A 24,864-nucleotide genomic window follows, 5' to 3' on the forward strand; every position below is an offset into this window, starting at 1 on the left:
GGTTTCAGCTCAGACACCTCTGGACAAAGCCCCTAGGCTGGTTATGAACAAGGCCCTGCTCCCAAGAGGCTACCTTAGGGGGAAACACAAGGGGAAAGTTGTTAAAGCCCTCAGAGCTGCAAAGTAAGGGGAGACCACAGGGAATCATGGGAATGGGGATTTCCTGCATGTGGAGCCATTTAGGTTAGACTTAAAGGAGAGCTATGAGATCTCTCTCTCTCTCTCTCTCTCTCTCTCTCTCTCTCTCTCTCTCTCCCTCTCTCCCTCTCTTCATTCTCTCCGCCCCTCTTCTCCCCTCCTCCCTCCTTTTCCTTTCCTGAAAAAAAATTTGTTTGAAGTCTAAGCTGATGGAAAGTGCGATGGCTCAGCACATGGCTGCTGCCAGTCTGACAACCTGAGCACAATTCCCAAGACCCACATGGTGGTGGGAAAGGATCAACTTCCAGAGGCTGTCTTCTGACTTCCACATGTGCACATGACATGCGCACACACTCACACAATAAACAAATGAATAAACAAAAAATAAAAAAAGATGGATGGGAAAAATAAAGCTGGAGAGTGCTGCCGCCTGGACTACAGAGGGGCCTTATCTCAAAGCAAACAAACTAAATTCCTTGAGACCAGGCATGGTGGCGCACACCTTTTATCCCAGCACTCAGGAGGCAGAGGCAGGCAGATCTCTGTGAGTTCAGGGCCAACATGGTCTACAGAGTGAGTCCCAAGGTAGCCAGGGTTACACAAAGAAACCCTATCTTGAAAACTAAGTGAGACCCGGACTCAAAAAATAAGACAACACAAAACAAAACTGCAGCTGGAGAGATACATGGCTCAGCCATTAAGGGCACTGGCTGCTGCTCTGCCAGGTGACCTAGGTTCAATTCCCAGCACTCAGGTGGAGGCTTTCAGCCCTCTGTAAATCCAGTCCTAGGGGATCTGATGCCCTCTTCTGGCCACCATGGGCACTGCTCACACATGATACACAGGCACACATGCAGCCAGAACACCCATTAAAAAAATAAATAGGTAAATAAATAAACTAAACAAACAAACAAAAAGAACAATGCCCAGAATACACAGTAACAAGCATTCCTGTCTTCACAGCATGTATATGTACACACAAATATCTACACATCACATGTGTATCCATTTAATGGCAATCACCATTATAATTTAGTAAGCAACCTTCACAACCCACTCTACTTTTAAATTTTCTAATGCCCCCTCAAAAGAGAAAGAGCCTCAGTAGTTGTTTTAGGAAGAGTTGCTCTGTGTGACATTCTGGTTTATGAGCGACACTGTCTATGTGACAAGGCTGGCCTTCTGTACTGCCTCTTGTGCATAGAAGCTCCATTCTAGCTAAAACCTACCACCCTGGCTCAAGACTACGGCTACACCGTGTTTATCCATTCCCACAAGGGGTAATCACTACTGATCTTCCAGGTAGAGGGAGGAACATAGAAAAACTGGGGGTGGGGGGCCTTGAATCCCAGGCCAGGCCTGTTCCTGTGGTACACTGGGCATGTGGGAGTATGGGGACAGGCCCTCAATAGCCCCACTTCTTTGCTCTCCCTGGGGAAGCCTCTGCTGCTCTTTGTACTCATTGTCTCTTTAATGACCTGCTGAAGTCAAGTACCCATTGTTCTCTGGGCTGGGGCAGCCTCCCAGGCTTTCCTTCCCTGCCTTCCTTTGGCAAGCAGCCTTATCTAGTCCTGCAGCCTGCCAGCCCCAGCTGATGCAGCTTCCTCCACCCACATCCCTTCTGGGCCCTGGCTGCTGCACAAGGCCCCAAGGTCTCCACCCACCCTCTCTCCCACTTTTCTTTTTAAAAAGCGGACTCCCGCTCTGTCTTCAGGCTTCTGTCACCTGTCTGTCTGTCTGTCTGTCTCCATGTGTCTCAGCCTGTGTCTACGTACGTGCCTCTCACAGTAACACATGATGTCTCTGTCTCACTGTCTCACTCTGCACTGCCTCCCATCTTGCTGCCTGTCTCTACCTGGAAATATCTGGGCTTGCATGTGTGCAAGCCTTTGCCTGCACATCTCCATGCTTGTCTCTCTCCCCTTCCTGTGTGCAACGCTCTTTTCTACCCCCTCCCTGACTCACCGCCCTCATCCACCCCTCCTCCTGTTCCTCCCTTGCCCGACTCTAAACCCTCCTGATTGACTATTATCCTGTTTCCAACCCTGGCCTCACCACTACTGCACATTCACCCACGGGGTCCCTGACATACCACATGGGTCAAGCCGCCTCCATCGGAGCCTTTTCTCCCTAGTTACAGCTCCAGTGTCCCTTGGATGTCAGCCTCAGAGACATTAGCACCAGGAGTGGGTGTGAGGTCCTATAGCTCCCAGACGCTGAGATTTGGGCATCTGCAGAGTTAAAAATAGACAAACAAATGGGAACCAGCAGAAGTTAAAAAGAAATAAAGGCCAGAGAGATGCTCGGTTGGCAAAGGCACCCAGAGCCAAGCCTGATGACATGAGTTCAGTCCCCAGATCCCACAAGGCAGGGGAGAGCTGACTCCTGAAAGTTGTCCTCTGACCATCACGTATGTGCCCATGCATGCACACACAAAATAATGTGTTTTAAATAAATAATAAATAAATGGGGACCAGTGAGCAAGTCTCCATTTTTTAAAAAAAAAAAAAAAAGGCTTTTTAAAAAGAAAGCATCAACTTATCATTGCACAATAGAATTCCTAATGCCAAAAACAAAAGAACCAGAAATAGTCATCTTTAACTGAAACTTTAAATTTAGACAAAGTGCATGAATGTAATTTTATGGGATCATTTGCTCTATTACCTTTATTTTACTTATTTTGCCTTAGTCTGGTGAAGTCGTCGGGTCCCTGACAGAGTCGTCCCCCCCCCCCCCCCCCCCCCCCCGGCACCCGTAGGAAAACAGGGATCTTTATTAATAGCAGAAAGTGTAAACCGGACCAGGCCCTAGGAACTCTCGCTGGCCACTCAGCACCTCACAGGACCCTTTCCGGTCCCACAGCTCTCTCAGGTAACTTGTGGGGGTGCCTGGCTAGGAGTCAGGCACCAGACTGCCTGGGGTCCTAGTGTCCCTGTTCACATAATAACCTGGCCTCCAGGTTGCCAGATGGGCATTCCAGCCGCTCTTACTGTCTGGAAGGAGAGGTGGGGGAGCTGTTTTCATTGAGACCAGAGCCTGGAAAGAAGACATCCGTGACCAGCACTGCCCATGGGCAGTCAGAACGAGTCAGTTTGGGGAGATGCTAGTGAACTGGAAAACTTAGGAGGGGCTTGGAATCCCATCCAGGATTCCTTGAAATGCAGAGGTCAAGAGGCAGGCATGGAACTAGGGCAAAGACATCTCCAGCAAGATGTATCTATCCCAAGCCCCGGAACTAGCACTCTTATCAGGAACGAGGGCATTGCCAGGAGCAGAAAAGCGAAGCCTGCTAATGGGCATTGCTGCTACAGTAGCCAGCCACAAGGGGCCTGCACCGGAAGGAGTATGGTAGATGCCCCCACTGGGAACACTCCACAGTGCCTTCCGGAGTAGCCCAGAAGCCCCTGTGGCAGGCTTAGCTGACGAGACTGAAAGGCCTGGGGGAACAAGTTCAAAAGATCATCAGAGACTGGGTGGCTGAAGGAAATGGGACTTCATTTGTCTCCAAGGCCTAGCAGACCCTTGGAAATGGACAGATGTTTCCTTTAGCCCAGCTCTGCACCTAACATGGTGCTGGACAGAGATGCAAACCCTAAAAGAAACAGAGATTCTTCTAAGACACTTGCAAGAGGCTCCTCCAGGGTTAAGCACAATTGCCTCACAGGTGGAGCCAAATGCTCAGAGCCCCCGTGGAGGCCTGCTTGGGACATCTGCCATACCTGAGCCTGTAAGAACCTCCCAAGGATCTGCCTTGAATGGAGAATCACTTTAAAGAGAGAAGTGATAGGAGGTGACTTAGTGGATAGAGAATGAAGGGAGGTAAAAATGGCACCTGGGCGGGTGGTGCCTGTCATTTAGGTAAGGATACACAGAAGGGTGGGGTCTGCTGAGTGTGAGGGTGTGAGATTCTAAAGAAGCAAATCCAAGTCTAGAAAGCACAAGGAATGAGATGAGAGAACAGATGCACTGTGCGGGGAGGGATGTGGAACAGAGGGCCATGGAGTCTCGCTAAGTTTTGCCTGTTGGTTGGGGCAGGTATTAAGGTAGCACACAGCAGGCAAAGCAAACAGCTGGAGGACAGGCTGGGAGGTGTGAGCAGCCTGCCGCCTGAGGAGAGCTGTCCAGGCCACTTGAGCAGCAGTTGTATGAGGGTGGTTGTGAGAGTCACGTCCTGACGAGGCACATGCCTGTACTTAACAGACTTGAGGCAGAAGTCTGTATAATTCTATGGGCAGTGGGGGTGGGGCATTAAAAGGGTTTTGGGGAAATTTGGGGCCTTTTCCTCAGGTTGATTTTTACATAACAGCACAGAAGGATTGAAGTGGCCCAGAATGGAGTGAGAGAGAACAGCCATGACTACTTGCTCAGTCAGTCAACCCTCACCTTCCTCAGAGCAGGAGCAACCCTGTCTTACCACTCTGTGTTAATATTACAGAGTACACTGATTCTCTAAACACACCAGTGTTACCAATCAATGTGAAACAATTGTAAGGAGTTTGGTAAATACTGGAATATAACTTATGAATGGAAGAATATTCTTTATCCTTGAAAACAAAAAATTCTGACACATGATGTAACATGGATATTAAGGACGCTAACCCAGTCACAGACAGGTTCTGTGTAAGTCTCTACAGGAGGATCCTAGAGAATTCCAACTCAGAGAAGGGACAGTAGTGGCCCCAAGGGTGGGAAGTGGGGACAGAGGCAGTGTTTGTTTGACGGGTGTAGGGTTTCAGTTTTTGAGGTGAGGAGTCCTGGAGATCGGTAATGTAAATATGCTCAACACCACCGTGCACTTAAAAATGGCTAAGATGCTTAATACTGTGTGTTTCTTGTCACAATTTAAAAGCAAAGAGAAGACGCAAGTTTCAGGATGGCTCAGGGTGATGATGAAAGCCCAGCCCTAGAAGGAAAGACACCGCAGGCTGGGACTCTGAAAGGCTTTTTAAAAATGAAGAGAGAATGAAAACACCACAAAGTATAGCAAACACACCCCCCCCCCCCCCGAGGTGATCCAAAACGTGAAGTGATGTTGGCCTGGACTCCAGACAGAGCAGCAGCTGCACAGAAATGAAGAAATGCTATTAGCAAGGCTGACAGACCACTCCAGTCTAAGACTCACTAAAAGGCTAAAAAATTTCTTTGTTCTTCTTCTCCTCCTTTCTCCAAGACAGTTTCTCTGCATCGCCTGCTCTGTAGCCCAGGCTGGTCTCAAACTCGGAAACCTGCCTGCCTTTGCCTCCTAAGTGATGGGATTAAGGGTAACACTATTTCTAAACACCATTTCCTGGACGCAAATAAATGTAGTCCTCAACATGGAGTCTGCTCCTTACTGTGCATCGTGGAAGCTGAGCTCAAACAGAGCAGAGAAAGCATCAGCTGGGGGCTTCAGGAGCATGAGCCTTCATGGCAAATCTCTTTCCTAACAGCAGAATCGGGCTCAATGACTCCCAAGGGGTAAAGATGCATACGCATTCTGCAAACCAAATGGCTCAGAGTGAGCCTGGCACCTGCTGCTGCCACTACTACTGTATCGCTATTGACCATGTGGTTGTCATTTTGCAGGTTCTCCAACATGTTCTAGAAAGTTGCCAACATCGGGGGTGTGGATTTATGGGGGACAGGGCCTGAGGACACTATCTTTTCATCAGAGATGGCTCGGTGCTTTATCCAGCAAGGTGCTTCTTTTCCATTACTGTCCATGCAAGCGGAAGTGCCACACACATTTGGAATAACCGTTAGTGAAGCACACTGATTAAGGACCTGCTTCAAAGTTCTACCTGGGTTTGAAGCTTCTCTAGTGCTTGCTAGGCTGCATGGCTGTGGGCAAGAGACACAAAAAAAATTAACAGCAGCACCTACATCAACTAAGTGTCAGTGGAGTGATGGATGTTAAGGTCTAGCATGTTGCCTAGTTCACAGGGGACATTCGATAAATATGTCTGTAGCTACAGGACTTAGAGTGAAATTCACCAGATCATCTGAGAATAGGGGTCCTTTTTTAAAATAAAAATTTAACCATCATTTATTTATTGTGTGAGTATGTATATGTATGTGCATCGAGGCACACATATGGAGATCTGAGGACCACCTGAGGGAGCCAGTTCTGTCTACCATGTCGGTCCCCAGGATCAAACCCAGTGCTTTCATTTGCTGAGCCACTGCTTCCACTTTTTAAAAGATGGGATTGTAGCCCAGGCTGGCCTCAAACTTAAGGGGATCCTCTTGCCTCAGCCTCTCGAGTGTCAGGTTACACTCATAAGCTGCAAATCTGGTGAATAGTGATTAGAAATCCTCTAATCATGAAAAAGAAAAAGGAAAAAAAAAACAAAGTAAAAACATCTTCCAATGCACTGGATTATTAAAAAATACCATGGGTTAATAGTCAAATAAGTAACAGTAGTGCAGGAGGTGAAGGGACTGTGTGTACACATGGACAGATGGCCACGGCGGCTTCACGGGTAAGAAAAGTAAACTTCAGAAAATGAACACAATAGCTCTCCTCTTTTCACACTTTACTTCAAATGGGGCTAAGAGCAGAGATTTCTGAGAAATTATTTTGAAAATTTATGTGTGGGGGGCAGGCACATGTGAGTGTACGGGTGCATGGAGACGAGTGTGCACACAGAAGCCAGAGCACAGGGTGTCGGGAGTCATCCCATCCTCGTCTTCTCTTGGGACAGGTTCTCAATGAACTGGAAGCTCACTGTTTTGGCTCTAGTGGGGTAGGGGTAAGCGAGCTCCTGGAGCTACCCGTCTGTCCATCTGCCCAGTGCACACACTTCCGTGTTGAGGAGTCAGACTCAGGTCCTATGTAGACTGCAAGCACTCTTACCACCCAAACTATCTCCCCAATGCTGAGAAGTTTCATTTTTAAATTTCTATGTTTCTTTTGTGAGATCTGCACACTTGTGCGGTGCACATATACACCAAAAGGAAGATTTTTAAGCAGGCTAAAACCAAGTTTTTCATGGTACTTTGAGAGCCACTGAACTGAACATAGGAGGTGTTAATTCTGCTAGTGGGGGAACTTCCATGCCCAGCTGGCTCTTAAGACAGAGAGTGTCATGGGAGAAGCTCCTGAAGACTGGTACCTCAGCATACCCAGTCAGGTAGTCACCTTCTGGTCCCTGCCACCAACATATCCCTAACACACAGGACAGCAGAGCTTCTTTGATAAATGTCAACTGGAATAGAGCAATCAGCTGAAAACCATTTGCTGGGCCGTCTCACCGCCCTGGGCTCAGGCTTTCCTTTATTCATTTATCATGATATATGGCTTTGGCCAACATACACACAGGAGAAAAATTGTTGACATGTGGAACCCAAGTACTGAAAATCTTTCATCCCCCCCCACCCCCGTCTGTTCACCAAGTAAGTTTTGTTTATTTAAAGACTACAGAGGATTTGGCTGTTAAGAACCAAATGCCTTTGGAGTGGAGTTACAACATAATTTATCATTTCCTCTGTTTATTAAAAAATCCTGCATCTTTGAGCTTCACATTTGCAGTGAGAATTCTGCCATTCACAGAGCTAGAGTTCTGCAAAGTCTCTGCGTGGCCTGCCCTGCTCCCCTGGCTAACTTCCCATTGATCTCAGGATGTCAGCTCCTTCCATCCTTGGCCTAATCCTAACCTTAAATTCTCACTGCTGTTTCACAGCGGGTCCCGCCAATGTGGGCAGAGGCAGCAGCAGGCCAGCTTGGTCAGGCCACATCACCTAGAACTGGAACAAATCTTCCTGCCTGAGGCACTATGAGGGCAACTCAGCTCAGCGTACAGGCACTCAGAGCCAGAGGTCACACAGCAGCACTGGACAAACTGCTGGCGCCCACTAGATCCTGACAAGACAGTAGGTAGCAGTGGCTTCTGGGAGTGTGGCCACACAGGGTGCCTCAGAGTGGAGTCACACTTCCCAGCATTTTGCCCCATCTTATTCATCTGCACCCTTCACAGCACGCTTTCTAAGAAGCCAGGAAACCTACCTCCCAAGTCCTGAACAGCATCCTGGCTAATTACCCAGATCACAGGAGGGGCTGGGAGCTAGGTTTGTGTGGTCTCAACTTACGATTGTCATCAGGAATGGGGCTCCTTTTCAGGGCTGAGTCACATCTCAGAACTGAATCAGTGCAGGACACCTGGTTGGTATCATGTGGGAAAGCTGCACACATTTGTTACCTGAGTGTTCTGAGAGGACAGTGGGAAAACAGCACGGTCTTACCCGGCATCAGTGGAAGGAAGAGACTTTGGGATCCGAGACAAACTTTTTATCCCCGCTTTGCTGTTGCGAGCTATGCGACACTGTGTGAGAAACTGCACACTTGTGACGGGAGGCCGATGGCAAACAACAAAAGTGCCCTAGCCAAATGCAGAGGCGCACGCCTTTAATCCAAGCGCTGGGAGGCAGAGACAGGGGGAATCTCTGGGAGTTGTAGAGGAAAAAAAAAAGAAAAAAAAAAAAGGCCCACTACTTCCTACTCCATTGTCTGGGAGGATTCATTACCTTAACACAGGCATGTTTGTTTCCATATTTCTACGTGTAGGTGGGACATATATGTCCAGTTTCCTGTGAAGATTACAAATAACGCCTAAAAATAGCTTAGCTCATGATGGCTTTACTATTAATTGAATAAATGAAAAAATGATTGTGGGAGAGGAGAAAAGACAAACCAAATGCTACAACAGGTGAGCTGGCTTAGCAGAAAAAGGTGTTTGGTGCCAAACCTTGAAGTCTGAGTTCTAGCCCCAGGTCCCACAGGGTGAAAGAGAACTGACTCACGGGAGTTGTCTGACCTACGTGAGCGCTGTGGCGTGGGCGTGTGTGTGTGTGTGTGTGTGTGTGTGTGTGTGCGTGTGCGCGCGTGTGTGTGTGCGTGTGTGTGTGCGTGTGTGTGTGTGTGTGCGTGTGCGCGTGTGTGTGTGCGTGTGCGCGCGCGCATATACACAGATGCATGTATATACAGAAATGCAAAAAAAAAAAGATGGGCCACAACAAAGCACCTGTCTATCAGGAAGACAGGCCCCGGCCAAACGGAGCTCATTACCAAGTCAACACTGGCAGGGACAAGAGTGCATGACAGAAAGAGAAGAAAAGCATTGCTGAGCAGCTGCCAGCTTACTCAACTCAAGACGTGGACAACTTCAAGCGTTAGTTGGTGTCGTTCTCTCTCGTTATTTTTGTCAAGATACAGACTAACAGAGGAGAAAAAGAGATTTAATATAAGGAGCCTGTGAGCCCAAAATGGGGTCTAGATCAGAAGGCAGAGAGACGGCCCAGGGTGAGACTGATGCCACAGTGAACAGTCCTCGTGGGACAGCATGTGGGATGACAACCCAGAGCAGACACTGCTCTTGCTTGCTTTCTAAAGAGGTTCTGGGGGCTCTCCCACCCACACCACTCTGTCTTTCCTCTGTAGTTGTTATTTTTCTAATTTATTTAAGTTTGATCATTAGCAGTCAGGGTGAAGGCCCACTTAGTCCAGATGAGGTAGAAACAAGGCAGGGTCTGATTGCTGTCTGAAAGGAAGCAGTCCTGGGTGACATCAGAGTCAAGGTCACTGCCACAGCAGACATCCTCTGAACTGTCACACCAGAAGACTCCAAGCAGAACAACACTATGCGAGGAAACAAGGAAGAGATTCGGTGAGTTGGCAGGGCCTCCGTGGAGGAACAGCAGTGAGATCCTCTGATAGATGGACAGGGGAGTGGTAGGCGCCAGCTTGTCACCTAAGGGATGACCAGAATATGTGACTGCTGACTTTCATCCAAGGAGTTCTTTGGTCTTTGCTGCCAGATGCCTGTCAAGCTCTGCAACTGTGGCGTCGGCCATTTGGCTGATCTGCAAGAACAAACATGGAAGTTTGATGACTGTAATAGGGGGACATTCCCAAACTATGCAAAGGTTACTGGGAAATGATAGTGACAAAGTTCATATTAACTGAGGGCCACCCAGGCTCTAAGAAATGTGTGGAGACACTGTCACTGTAGGTGAGATAAGTAAGATTATTCCCTTCTCAACTAAGAAAAACAAGACAGGGCACACAGTCAGACAGTCATAATATCAAACTTTAATGCAGAGTAGCCTGATTCTATAAACCAACATTTAAAACTGTTACACAATACAGAAAAGCCAGCCTAGCTGCCCCAATAAACCTCCAGAGCAGTGGTTCTCAACCTTCCTAACGCTGTGACCCTGTACAGCTAGCTTCTCATATGTTGTGGTGATCCCAACCATAAAGTTATTTTATTGCTACTCCATAACTGTAATTTTGCTACTGTTACGAGTCGTAATGTAAATATCTGATATGTAGGATATATACTATGCGACCCCTATAAGGGTTGTTAAACCCCCAAAGGGGTCGCAGCCCACAGATTGAGAACCTCTGCTTTAGAATGTCTTACATGTCAGCTACTTTAGTTCAGAAAGCCTTTAGATGAACTGATATAAAGAGTAAGACTCTAGAGTTAGAAAATCAACAGAGAAATTTCAATAGACACAAAAATGCAAATTACAACAGGATAAACCTTCAGCTATCACTAACAAAACTTGATGCTATAGTTCCTAATTACAATATTCAAAACCTGCAAGCTACAGTGAATGGATAAGCTCCACTGGATTTAATCCCCAAATATCTCAACTGGGAAATTATCAAGTGAACATGATCTGAACATAAAATTCTTCTTTTACTATAATTATTATTTATGTATGGGTGCTTTGGCTACGTGTATTTTTGTGCACCAAGTGTGTAACTGGTGCCTAAGAAGTCCAGAAGAGCATGTAAGATCCCTTGAACTGGAGTTACAGCTGGCTGTGAGCCACCATGTGGGTGCTGGGAATCAAACCTGGGTCCTTTGGAAGAACAGCCAGTGCTCTTTAACAACTCAGCCATCTCTCCAGCCCCAAGTTTTTTTTTTAATTCTTTTATTTTATTTATGTAAGTGTTTGTCTACATTTATATATACACCATGTGTGAGCTTAATACCTGAATGTTGGATTCCCTGAAACTAGAGTTATGAACTACCATGTGGGTTCAGGGAATCAAACCTGGGAAGAACAATGGGTGCTCTTTATCAATGGCCAACTCTCCAACCCCTAGCCTCCAAATTCTTAAATGCTAGCTGTAAAGATGTTTATATGGGCTTAAATTTTTTAAAAAAATTTATACGTATGTGTGTGTGTCTGCATGAGTTTCTGTGCACTACATTAAGAAGTGTATTATGTGTATGTGTGTATGTGTGCCTGCATGAGTTTCTGTGCACTACATTAAGAAGTGTATTATGTGTATGTGTGTATGTGTGCCTGCATGAGTTTCTGTGCACTACATTAAGAAGTGTATTATGTGTATGTGTGTATGTGTGCCTGCATGAGTTTCTGTGCACTACATTAAGAAGTGTATTATGTGTATGTGTGTATGTGTGCCTACATGAGTTTCTGTGCACTACATTAAGAAGTGTATTATGTGTATGTGTGCCTGCATGAGTTTCTGTGCACTACATTAAGTATAGGTACTCAGGAGGCTATGAGAGCTGGTCACACTGCTAGGAACAGGAGTTATAGGGGTGATGAGCTGCCTGATGTGGGTGATGGGAAATGAACCTGGGTCCTCTCTGTAAGTGTAGCAAGCACTCTTAGTTGTGGAACCAACTTTCCAGCCCCCCACCCCCAATCTAATTTTGAATAGTGAGAAAAATGAGAAAAATCTAAAGTTATATGATGGGGAAGCAGATGAACACAGCACTACAATGGCCATGTCAAATTCTTGGGAGAGAAAATACAATTGACTGAGACCTTGGCATGGGTTCCATCTGTAATAATAAAATTGTGTTTGAATAATGCTTCAAGATAGTCTTAACATCTTGGAGACGTGTTCATGCTTTCCTTCAATTAAAAAAATAATTCAGCCGGGCGGTGGTGGCGCACGCCTTTAATCCCAGCACTCGGGAGGCAGAGGCAGGTGGATCTTTGTGAGTTCCAGGCCAGCCTGGTCTACAGAGCGAGATCCAGGAAAAGGCGCAAAGCTACACAGGGAAACCCTGTCTCAAAAAACCAAAAAAAAAAAAAAAAAAAAAAAATTCAATATAGAAACGTCTGTGTGAATATCTGTAGAAAAACTAATCTATAAAATATCTAAACAAAAATCACATACTTTAAAAAACTAAGCTGGGCAGGGTGGCACACACCTTTAATCCCAGCACTTGGGAGGGAGAGGCAGGTGGATCTCTGTGAGTTCGAGGCCAGCCTAGTCTACAAAGAGTTCCAGGACAGCCAGGGCTACATAGAGAAACCCTGTCTTGAAAAAACAAAAACAAAATAAAACAACAAGAAGAAACTAAGACACATGCCAAAATCTTTTCATTTTTATTAAACATTTTTTCATAATATATTCCTTCCCCTACCGACCCAACTTCATGTTCTTTCTCTCTCCCTTTTCTCTCTCTCTCAAAAAAGGAAAAAAACTAAAAAGTCAAAACAAAAAAAGAAAGAAAGAAAGGAAAAAGAAAAAGAAAACCAGTAACACAAAAAAACAAAATCAAAAAGTGCCAAAAAAAAAAAAAAAGTGTTTAATGGTCAATCACTCCTGGAGATGGGGCATCCCTACAGTGTGGCTGATACACCCAGTGATACTCCGTTGGAGAAAACTGATTTTCCCTTTTCCAGAAGGTATCGACTGCAAATAGCGTCTTGGTTAGAGTGGGATTCTGTGTCCACTTCCTCTTCTCCAGGCTGGATTCTGTGTGGTGTGACCCTGTGCAGGCCTTGTGCCTGCTGTCACGGTCTGTGACTTCACAAGTGTGTCTGTCAGCCCTGCTGTGCTGTTCACCGCTTTGCTTCTTCCTTGGAGTCACTCACTACCTCTGTCTCTTACAGTCTTAGGTCTGTCTTCCTCTTCCACACAGATCCCTTTGACTTGAGGGAGGAGTTTGATAAAGACAGCCCTTTAAGGACTGAGTGCTCCACTGTCTGCACACTGATCAGTTGTGGGTCTCTGCGCTAATTATCATCTACTGCGAGAAGTTTCTTTGATGAGGGTTGAGCAATGCTCTGTCCTATGGGTGTTGCAAACGTGCTAGGTTCCTTTAGCAGAATAATAATAGTTCGTTTTCCCCTAGGCCCATGACCTATCTAGTCTCAGTTTCTTGGCCACTTTATCGGAGTCATGCATGGGTTTTCATCATAAGGAATGGGCCTTAAGCCAAAAATAAACAACGAAATGAAGGGGTAGTCTGGTCACCCTGTAGCGCGTCACTATTGCATCAGTCAATCTTGCAGGCAGCCTCTGTCATAGGCCACAGGGTTTGCAGTTTGGTAAAAGTGATCACTTTTCTCTCAGGGGCCATGAAAAGTACTTCCTGGCACCATGAAAACTAGTCGGCAGGGGTGAGGTTTCTAGTTGGGCACCACCTTGATTTACACATGTTGTGATGACATAAGCTGTCTTTAGCAACAGGGCCCTCCCATCGGGGTATAGAGAGTAATCAGTAGTTTTAGCAATAGCCTGTGATTTTTTTTTTTTAGGGGGCTGGTCTATGGGACCTTTTTGGACAAGGACTCAACAAAATGTAACCCACTCCTGGCAGTGGAGGTTTTACTTGGTGGCATAAGATGTCTTTTTACTTGGTGGCATAAGATGTCTAGTTGGGGCACTGCCTCCCTCGTTATATGGTGATTCCATTTCAACTTCTTTCATATATGTATAACATGCCAAAATCTTAACATTCTATCTTTGAGTGATGGGAAGATAAATAATATGTTATTTAGATCTGTATTGGTCATATCCCGCCTAAGAAACAGAACATATCAAGTTCTCAGGAAGTTTTTGTTTGTTTGTTTTGTTTTGTTTTTCAAGACAGGGTTTCTCTGTGTAGTTTTGGTGCCTGTCCTGGAGCTCACTCTGTAGACCAGGCTGGACTCGAACTCACAGAGATCCGCCTGCCTCTGCCTCCTGAGTGCTGGGATTAAAGGCAGGCGCTACCGCCGCCTGGCCAGGAAGTATTTATTAAGAGAAAAATTGTTGAAATTCTCTGTGTTTGTCTGCAGTAAGTATGCATGCCTTTCTAAGGATGAAAACATGATTTAGTAGGTGTTGCAGGCTCCATTCTAAGTCTAAATGGGGTTGAAATGAAGGCAGGCAGTGTTGGCAGGAAGCACTGAGGGCTAGCATAGTATGCAGATCTGTGTGCTCAGCAGCAGGCAGCTGCTTGACATCTTTATTTGCCGACCACAGGCCTTGGCCAGGAATTAGGAACTAAATACATGGCTTGAAAGAAGGGAAAGTAAAAAGGGCTTGCTGCAATTGGCGCCAGGCAGGAAAGTCACCCTAGCAAACGCCGCACACTTTTTAAGCTGGAAAAGCACAGCTCCTGGGGCTGCTGGATACGATGGAAGAGTTGCTGGACTCAGAATGGCAGCTGCTCCCTGCTCTGCAGTCAGTCACAAATGTCTGAGACACTTCTGGTCCCTGGAGTTGCCTCTCAGAGGCCAGGAGTAGTGCCCAGCAAACACCAGCACTGCAGGCTGCCAGTCTGGGCCAGCCAAAGGTGAAGGCCGCAGTAAGGTTATCAGGGTGGAAGGACTGAGAAATGGAGGGATACCCAGGCTGACAATTTGAAAACATGGGAGAAGAGGAGCAAGCGACAATTCCACTTGGAGTCCGTTTCCTCACCCATCAAATGAGGTGCTGTCCCTTCCTCTGCTAACAATTAAGTAAAAACAGGACTATACAAGCATGCGATAGCCGTTACCTTATGCAAATGCTAGCTGTGCTACTGCGACTTTTACCACCACTTTCTGACTTCAAGCTAATCCATCAACAAAGTATTTACCAGCTTTTTAGAACAGCTGATAGGTACAAAAGGCCCTTGGGGACAGTTCACCTGCAGGTTCACCATTTCCATCTTTATCAGACTCTGTACAACACTGATGATTAATGACACCACCAGCAAGAGCAGCGCCTACTGCTGAGTACTTACTACATGCCAGACACTGGCTAACAATCCACACAACACATGAAATGCTGCTGTCTCCTTTAGCATGCTTTCACCTAGCAGTTGCATAAGAGTTTCTACTGTATCAAATCTTTCTGTTTCTGTTCACTCATTATTGAAATCCGGCCACCTCACATAGCCCCTATAAAGTAGACAGAACAGTTATTGTCCCCATTCTACAGAAAACTAACCCAAGGTAATCTTGGGCAAGATGGCTCTGGCCATTCTGCTCTACCCACTAACTTCTTGTGTGATGTGGTGTAGCCCAAAACTCACTCCCTCCTGATTGGCAATCCTACTCCCCAGCACCTGGCCTACTCCTTCCTCATCTCAGCTCCATGTTGTGCGAGGGGCACTGAAAGGGTTAGTTCCATTTCCTTTAAAATCACAAGGTCAGGAAGCAGAGTGGATGAACAGAGTGAAAGTTATCAAGGACCATCAACATATCAGTCACATTTAAGCATGTGTGTCTTCTGGTCCTCCAATCGCTCTAGTGAGATGGGTACAGATCATCCCACTTTACAGATGAGCAAAGAGACTCACAGGTGAGTGGAGCCATTGCTCACTTTCACAGCTGGGAAGTAAAAGAGCTAGGGTTTGAATGCCTGACTCCAAAGCAAGAAGCATTTCCACTCTCGTGCCTCGCTTTATAAAATCATAACATTATCACCATCACCACCAGACCTCTGTCATTACTGTGTCTGCTGGTTATCAGTTAAGGAATATGGAAGACTTTAAGGACAGAGCATGGGGTGACAGGACCACAGAGCACAGCTCTGGGCAGGCCTGCACACAAGCCATCCTTCATGAGGACTGCCTTACCCAGTCTAGTACCCTGCCTGCAGGGCCTCCCCTCCCTCAGCCCCACTAGCACCAGGCTTCACTCATTCCAGAGAGTGCTGCTTCTCAGAGAAAGGCAGCAGTGAAAGGATCTTGGCCAGAGTCACTGGAGGTTTCTGCCAAATGCTTTAATGTTCAGCAGGCCCATTTATGGCAAACCACAGCGAAGGTACCACAGCAGGCTGGCAGATGTCAAGAGTCCTGAGCAGGAACATCCGTGGTCCTGTAGCAGATATGGCTGGGCTAGGGGCTAAGGGAGTCAGGGGTCAGATACGGTGACTGAGACAGAACCTATCGCCCAATCATTTCAATCTCAGACACCAAAGATGAGAGAAATATTGTTATAAAAATATCTCAAAAGAATTTGACCAAAGAATTTTGAAAACAATTTTAAAAGAGAAGGTCAATTTCATACAATAAAAGGCTGTTCATAATCCCAACACTGAAGTGGCTTTGGATATTTTGATAATTACAAGCTATCAATCTTTATATGCCTGTGTATCTTTAAACTTCTTTATCAGACTTACTCATTTTATTTTATGTGTGCATGTTTTATGTGCATGTATGTAATACACCACATATATGCTTGGGGCCCACAGAGGTCAGAACCCCTGGAACTGAGTTACAAATGGTTAGGAACCATATTATGAGTGCTGGGAACTGAACCTGGGTCCTCTCTAAGAGCAGCCAGTGTCTTAACCATGAACCATCTCTCCAGCTACAGCTTTTTTTTTTTATAAAAATGTAACTGTAATGTTATTGTATAGTCCACTATTTTAGAAAATAATAAATTCATCAGTGTGTGGTGCATGCCTTTAATCCCAGCACTCAGGAGGCAGAGGCAGGCAGATCTGAGTTTGAGGTCTACAGAACGAGTTCTAGGACAGCCAGGACTACACAGAGAAACTCTGTTTTGAAAAAATAAATCAATTCTGAAAAATTTTCATGTCAATAAAGTCTTTTCCTAACTTCAATATAGATTCCAATGAATGGAATTCCAATGGACACAAATAATGACTTTCAGGAACTTGGTTCCTAGTTTTCTATCATTATACGTAACACACTAATGAGACACAGTCCCGTAGACTAAGGTTGAAAATTTCTCTTAGACATGTTCCTAAGTTACAGATCAGAACTAAACGGTCGGGGCATCTGTCATACTATCCTCTAGGAAGGTTATAAAGAGTTATATTAGCAAGAACAAACCAACCATGAAAGAGGATATAAAGCTAATGGTTTCTCTAGTTCTAATCTGTCATGGTGGTTGATAAATGCATAAAAATAAATTCAACAGTAAAAATGTAAATTCCAACATGAAGCACTACAGGTACAGATGGCCTTAAAAAACAAAAACAAAAAACTACTGTATAGGTGTTTTGTCTGTACATCTGTGTACCAAGTGTGCCCGTGGTACTCAGGGAGGCCAGAAGAGGGTGTTAGATCCCTTAGGGCTGGTGTTACAGATGGTTGTGAGTCTCCTTGTGGCCGCTGGGAACAGGCCTCTGGAAGAATGGCCAGTGCACTTAACCGATGAGCCATCTTTCTGGGCCCCAGAACGGCTATACTAACTGCACAGAAGTTCAGTAGGACATATAGAATTTTAGTCTGGTTAATTTTAGTGTGTGACTTTTTTTTATAATAAAGTTTATTTAAAAGATAAATACATTTTAAAAACTATTTCTCTAGAGTGTAAAAGATGATTTGAAGACATGCAAAAAACTGTAAGCTCACATTAAAATATTTTAGTTCAGTCAGGTATGATGGTACATGTCTGCAATCCTTACACTCAGGAGACTAAGAAGGATTCTTAGGACAGTCTGGGATACATAAAGAGTACCAGGCCAACCAGGACTACACAGCAAGGTACTGTCTCATAAAAACAAAAACTTAGTCTAATGTTAGAATCTAGTAAAAGGTAAAATAAGCTGGTGTGGTGGTGCATACCTATAATCCCAGCACTCAGAAGGCTGGGGAAAGAGGCCATGAGTTTGAGTCTCACCTCAGGTACAGAAAGGAAACCATGCATGTATGTTTGAGAAGAGACAAACTACACACTTGAAGTGATTTTAGAAAGATATATTAAGAACCTTATAAACAACACATTTCTGGACTAGGGGCAGAGCCCAGTGGTAGAGCACTTACAAAGCATATGCAGGGCCCTGAGTCCAATCCCCAGCAGTGAGGAGAAAACATACAAGCAAACCAGTGCATTTCTCTTGCCAGTGATCTCCACTTGGCATGTTCTACCTCAAGAAAACACAAAGATTCATAAAGAAGATAGTCACTGTAACCTCTGTAACCTCACTAATACAATTTTTTTAAATTTTAAAATAAGTTTTATAAAATAAAAATATCTACAAGCAAGAACTTCTAAAAGATAATTTTGCATATGGGAACAAGATGAACTACTTAGCAATCATGAGAAGTGGTCATTTACAAAATATTTTCAAACACAAACAGTGCCTTTATTAAATGAAAAATTAAACCTTGGCTCAAAAGTTTACGTATACTGTACATCCTCAATATTGTTTAAAACTATGTGCTGAAAAAAAGAAAAGGACCATTTCAACATGCTGAGAGATACCTCTGCATTTATGGGATGATTCTCTTCCACATGTTAAACAGTCTTCACATTCTACATTTTCTTTATATTACTTTGATAATTAGGAACAAAGAAAAATGTAAATTAAAGCAACAATCAGCCAGCAGCTTTATTACATAAAGCAAAGCAAAAACAAAAGCAACAGCAGAAACTCCTTTGGTGCCATCCACACAGAGAAATGAACAAACACACTGTAGAATGCACGGGGCTGTCTCCATTATGTCGTTACCCAAACTTCAACTACACAACTGTAAGTGAAGTTAACAAGACGGAACTGATGTCAAGACCATGACAAGGTGCACAATGAGATGCTGGTCACCTCTACTCTACTGAGTAAGTGACTGTCTTCACTCTGTCTCACAGGAACCAGGCAGTTTAGTATCAAAGGACAAAGACTTTTCACTTAGGAAGCACTGGAAAGAAAGGATAATCTGAAAAGGGTGGGAAGCCAGTGGTCATGAAAGAAGACTTCTGTCAAGGTCTCTGTCAAGTGTGTTTGAACAAGAGCACAGATTATCTGATCATTCTTCCTCTTCAAGGAGCAAGGACTCTGCACTCTAAGGCAGACTCCAACTTGTTGAATGAGGAATCTGACAGCTTGGAAGTCCACAGTCTACTACCAGGAAGCAACACAAGGGCCAAGTGTCCACTGAAGAGATGGAATTCCTAGGATAGCAAGGAGGAGCAGGCTTTGAGCCCTGATCAGTGCTCAGAGACGGACAGCCTGATCTATAACTGGCCCTCCAAGTGAAGACAGGAGGGCAGAAAGACAGCAAGAGGGGACACTTGAGACTTAAATGCTAGGCATCCTAATGGCACCTTCTAGCATTCCAGGAGCCCTTTCAAGGGAGAAATTACCAAACTCTTTTTACAGGAAAAACAGATCCCGAGGGTCAAGCAATTTCTCCAAGGTCACGAAACATCAGCTGCAGAATGGCTTTTCCTTTTGCACTACCAGCTTCTGGTTCTTTCATAGTATACTTTTGCAGAAACTATCAGAAAACATTTCAAAAATACACGTTCAAAGCCGGAGATGGCTCAGCAGTTAAAAGTACTTCCTGCTCTTCCAGAGGATCCAAGTTCAGTTCCCAACACCCACATCAGGTGCTTCAGCTACCTGTAATTCCACTCCAGGGAATCTGACATCTTCTTCTGGACTTTGCGGGTACTTGCACTCACCTGTATATCCCCCACATAGACACACATGTATACATAATGTAAAAAATCTTTTAAAAACACCATTCTAGGCAATATACTGAATCAGAAGATGTAGGAACAATGTTCAGGAACCAAAATTCCCCTCGGTGATTGCTGGCTGACCCACAACCAGAATGCTAACTGCTGGTCCAACACGAGGGCAGCGACTCACTCCACACCTCCTGTAGGCCCCAACAGCTCTTCTGCTCTGCTTACTTCTTCTTTCATGCTCCATCCTACCCCATCTTTCTTCAGCTTTCCTAAGATGATACTTTCATCGTGAACACAGCAGCTCTGAGGTCTAATAAACACTCGGTATGACATTACTCACTTCAGTTCCTAAATCCTGATAAATTCCCTTCTTGCCTCCATGTCGCCCGCTACAGTGTTCTCTACCTGGCCACCACAGTTACTTTTTCTAGGCATACATGTGATCTTATTGTCTGAAAAATGAGAACTTTCAAGAAAAAAATTCCTGGGCACCACTCCAGATTCAATGACTTAGTATCTTGGAGCAGGCTTCAGATACTTGCCTAGGGGGTGGGTACAAGTGCACACGTGTGTGCACAAGTGCAAAGACCATGTGCTTTTATCAATCACTCTCCATCTTGGGTTTTGGGTCAGGGTCTAATGGGATTATACCTCTAGCAACCCACAGAGTCTATTTAATGAGCAAAGGAATTTATTTGAGGGTTAACTCACAAGACAGAATAAAGGCATTTGTCACAGGATCTTGGAAGGGCGAGGCATGGTCCAACGCTGTCTCTGGTGAGCTCTGCCCTGGTCCATTCTAGCATCCAAAAGCATGCGGTATCGAAGACAGCATGCATATGTGCATCCTAGGTCTTAAGGGTCCCCTAGCAGCCACGTCCAAGAGGCATGTACCTCAAGGTCATAGGCAGGTGTAACAGTTACCTGCGGTGCTTCATGGCTCAAAGAGCCACCCATTACAAGGGTCTCTCACTGAACCTGGAGCTCACCTTTAGCTAGAATGTCTGGCTAGTGAGCCCCAGGGTTCCTCCTATCTCTGTCCCCACCAATCCCTATGCTGGGATTACAGGCAAGCACCTCCATGATCAGCTTTGCATGTGGGTTCTGAGGGATCTAATTTAAGTCCTTGTTCTTGCACAGCAAACATGTTACTGAATGAGTCATCTCCCTAATTCCTAGACATCTTCATTTTTCTAAGAGTAAATTATTATTCATCAAATGTTCACACACACCTTCAGACCTCTATGAAGTTAAGTATATACTTCTCAGCAGCAATGCCTGGTTTGGCTCATGTAACAAGCTCAGCTAACGAGAAGGGGCAAGAGCAAGTCCTTAAAATGAGTCAGATGTACAGCCAATGTGGAAATACTCTGGACATTGTTCACATTCAAATTCCTCACCTGGTATGTGAGACCTTTTATGATGTGGCCACTCTGTTTCCTCACTCATTGCCTTGACCCATCCTAGGATTAAGCCCTGCTGGCCCAAGTGGAAAACGTTCTTTTACATCACCACCCTTCTGCACATGCTGGCCTACCTGGTCTCTGTCCTTTCACCACTTCACTCCAGGAGCGCAGCACTCAGCACACAGAGAACACAGCTGCTCACTCCTCTGCAGTCAGAAAGCTAGACAGCAAGGCAAGCAGCCCTAGGTCTGGATCCCATCTCTCCCACTATCAGCAAGAATTGGAACTGGTTCCCAGATTTCCCTGGACCAGGTCTCCTCACCCTCCTCTTACAGTGCTGCTGAGCTGCTGTTTCAGCAATGGGGACTGAACCAGGCCCGTGTGAATGCCGAGCACTTGGCTATTCTTTCAGCCTCTAACTCAGTTTTGTAGTAATGAGGGAAAATGAAGTAAAGTATCCAGCACAGAGCCTAGCACACAAACAAGGATCAAGAGCCTCTTATCCTCTCGGTGGATCCTTCCAGGGTCTAGCATAGGCTAGACTTAGAACGGAGACTTGGTGTTGATGGTGTGGATAAAGTGACCAGAGGCACTCTGTTTTGCTGTCCTTGCTTCAGACATGAGTACAAAGACTCCTTGGGTCAGATACATAAATACTGTATCTGTTGGCAACAGTACCTGTTTCTCTATGAGCCTGATGGTGTCCTCTGAGGCTTTGTCCTTTGATTTCTTCAGCTTATTCATTGCATTAGTGCGAACCTTCCGTAAATTTTCTTTGGCCTTGTTGGTGTTCTGTTTGGCCAGTTTTACCAGCATTTCTCTGTGTTCCCTGGTTACTCTGAAAAGAAGACACACACAAAGTTGAACACACTATTCTTTCTAGTAAGACACTGACCTCCAGCCAAGAATTTGACACCACTCTGTTCACTAGCTTAACAATCTGCAATCTTGACCTATCAGCTGATGACCTGACACCTGACAGATACCAACACACATGCTTAGTTCTCGATGAGTTATCTGGTAAAAGCAAGTAAGAGACATTACGGAACAGACAGGCTAGGTAGACCTGGAGTCAAAAATCAACCATGCTACTTACAAGATGCAGACTTGTCTTCTCAAAACCCCTAGCTGTCTAATGGGAATCCAAGGAGTGGGAGGAACTAAGATGATCATGTGACTCATTTACCATTGACCCTGACACATTTTAAATGTTCAATAAAAGGAACCAATCAGCCACAATTAGCTTTCCATTCCACAGCAATGTAAATGGGGGACACTCAGAAATAACACCATTGCTAAACTCTACATCACCCAACCGTCATCATGGTGATCATTATCACACTCAGGATCATCTCAAAACTAACCTTCACCATCCTGATTACTATGACAAAATACTTAGGAATCACCTCAAAACCAAGAGATAGCATGAGTCCCCCTGTAATGCATAACAACTGCGGCACCAGTTGACTTAGAAAGCACCTTTGAAAGTATCCAGCATCTTACAAGGGCTTGGTAAATGCTATCAGTTACAAGGGCTTGGTAAATGCTATCAGCCTGTTATTGTTTTCTTTGTGCGTGCTTTGTGTGTGGCCCTGGCTGTCCTGGAACTCACTCTGTAGCCCAGGCTGTCCAGGAACTCAGAGACCTGCCTGCCTCTGCCTCCTGAGTGCTGGGATTAAAGGTGTGTGCCACTCAGATAAATGTCAGTTTTTGCTATCATCATCTTCATCATCATGACATTGAGCATAAACCGTTAAGAAAGGCATTTTACCACACACAGCAGTTACTATTTCACATTTCATCATCATGACAACATAGCAACGCAGCCCAGCATAAATGTGTTGCCTTCCTTTCTCCATCTTGCAAACACTGAGTGCCAGGAGCTGAGGTAATGGATTTGGATGAAGACAATAGAGCTTCATCCTGCTCCTACGGAACTTAGCTAAAGACAGAGGCAACAAGATAGTCATCAGAGAGTGAGAAGTGCTGTGGTAACCGAAGTAGGGAAAGAAAGGGGCCATACATAACTGGATGTCAACATGCAGAAGATTGCAAATAGATCCTCATCTGTCACCATGCACAAAACTCAAGTCCAAGTGGATCAAAGACCTCAACATAAATCCAGTTACACTGAACTTGATAGACGAGAAAGTAGGAAGTAGTCTTTTTTTTTTTGGTTTTTTGTTTTTGGTTTTTTTTTTTGTTTGTTTGTTTTTTGGTTTTTTCGAGACAGGGTTTCTCTGTGTAGTTTTGCGCCTTTCCTGGAACTCGCTTTGGAGACCGGGCTGGCCTCGAACTCACAGAGATCCGCCTGCCTCTGCCTCCCGAGTGCTGGGATTAAAGGCGTGAGCCACCACCGCCCAGCTGGAAGTAGTCTTGAATGCATTGGCACAGGAGACCACTTCCTAAATATAACACCAGTAGCACAGACACTGAGAGCAACAATTAATAAATGGGACTTCCTGAAACTGAGAGGCTTTTGTAGAGCAAAGGACATGGTCAATAAGACAAAACGACAGCCTTCAGAATGGGAAAAGATCTTCACCAACCCCACATCTGACAGAGGGCTTATCTCCAAAATATATAAAGAACTCAAAAAGTTAAGACTTAAAAATACTGAACAATCCAATTAAAAAATGGGCTCCAGAGTTTAACAGAGAATTCTCAACAGAAGTATCTCAAATGGCTGAAAGGCATTTAAGGAATTGCTCAACATCCTTAGTCATCAGGGAAATACAAATCAAAACAACTCTTGAGATACCATCTTACACCTGTCAGAATGGCTAAGATCAAAAACACTGAAGACAGCTTATGTTGGAGAGGATGTGGAGCAAGGGGAACACTCCTCCACTGTTGGTGGGAATGCAAACTTATACAGTCACTCTGGAAATCAGTATGGTGGTTTCTCAGAAAATTGGGAATAAGTCTTCCTTAAGACCCAGTTATACCACTCTTGGGCATATACCCAAGGAATGCTCAATCTTACCACAAGGACACATGCTCAACTATGTTCATATCAGCATTATTCATAATAGCCAGAGCCTGGAAACAACCTAGATGCCCCTCAACTGAAGAATGGATAAAGAAAATGTGGCAAATATACACAATGGAGTGCTACTCAGCAGTAAAAAACAATGATATCATGAAATTTGCAGGCAAATGGATGGAACTAGAAAATATCATCTTGAGTGAGGTAATCCAGACTCAGAAGGACAAAGTATGGACTCACTCATAAGTGGATACTACATGTGAGGGAAGGGATGGCCAGACTGTAACCCACAACTCCAGAGAGGCTAGCTAACAGGGAAAGACCCTAGGAGGGAGACATGGATGACCCTGCAAAGGAGTAGTGAATGAGATCTACATGAGTGGCCTGGGTGTGTGGGGGTGGTGGAGGCAGATGGCAAAGCATGGGGATGAGAACATAATTAAATGGGAGGGTCAACCTGGAACAGGGACAGTGTGGGAGGAAGATACCATGATAGATGAGGTCAGGGTGGGAATAGGAACAGACAGGGTTCTGGGGAGGCTCTCAGGAATCCACAAGGATGACCCCACCTTGATCTGCTGGCAGTGGTCCAGAAAGTGCCTGGACTGGTCTACTCTGGTGACTGGTCTAGTGAATAACCTAGCTGTCATCATAGAGCCTTTGTCCAGTGACTGATGGAGGCAGATGCAGAGATCCACAGCCAGGCACCAGGCTGAG

General features: G+C 45.1%; 1 protein-coding gene across 5 annotated transcripts in view; it reads right to left on the reverse strand.

Moving 5' to 3' along the window:
• Mrrf (mitochondrial ribosome recycling factor) overlaps positions 1 to 24,864 on the reverse strand; it is a 99,324-nt gene that overhangs the window by 32,030 nt on the left and 42,430 nt on the right. For 2 of the 5 annotated variants that reach the window (XR_008215352.1, XR_008215353.1), the window contains exons 6-7: positions 21,837 to 21,996; positions 2,231 to 2,369 (exon numbers count right to left, since the gene is read on the reverse strand). Coding sequence is in view for 3 of the 5 variants with exons in the window: in XM_052725773.1 (XP_052581733.1) it covers positions 9,898 to 9,975; positions 21,837 to 21,996 (238 nt within the window). In the remaining 2 variants the exon portion in view is untranslated. Of the gene's footprint in view, positions 1 to 2,133; positions 2,370 to 9,335; positions 9,976 to 21,836; positions 21,997 to 24,864 lie in introns of those variants that run through there. The other 3 variants (XM_052725774.1, XM_052725773.1, XM_052725775.1) reach the window with 3 other exon arrangements.

Source organism: Peromyscus californicus, unplaced genomic scaffold (genome assembly GCF_007827085.1).
Source record: "Peromyscus californicus insignis strain IS unplaced genomic scaffold, ASM782708v3 Scaffold_7__1_contigs__length_154581171, whole genome shotgun sequence".
Taxonomy (NCBI): domain Eukaryota; kingdom Metazoa; phylum Chordata; class Mammalia; order Rodentia; family Cricetidae; genus Peromyscus; species Peromyscus californicus.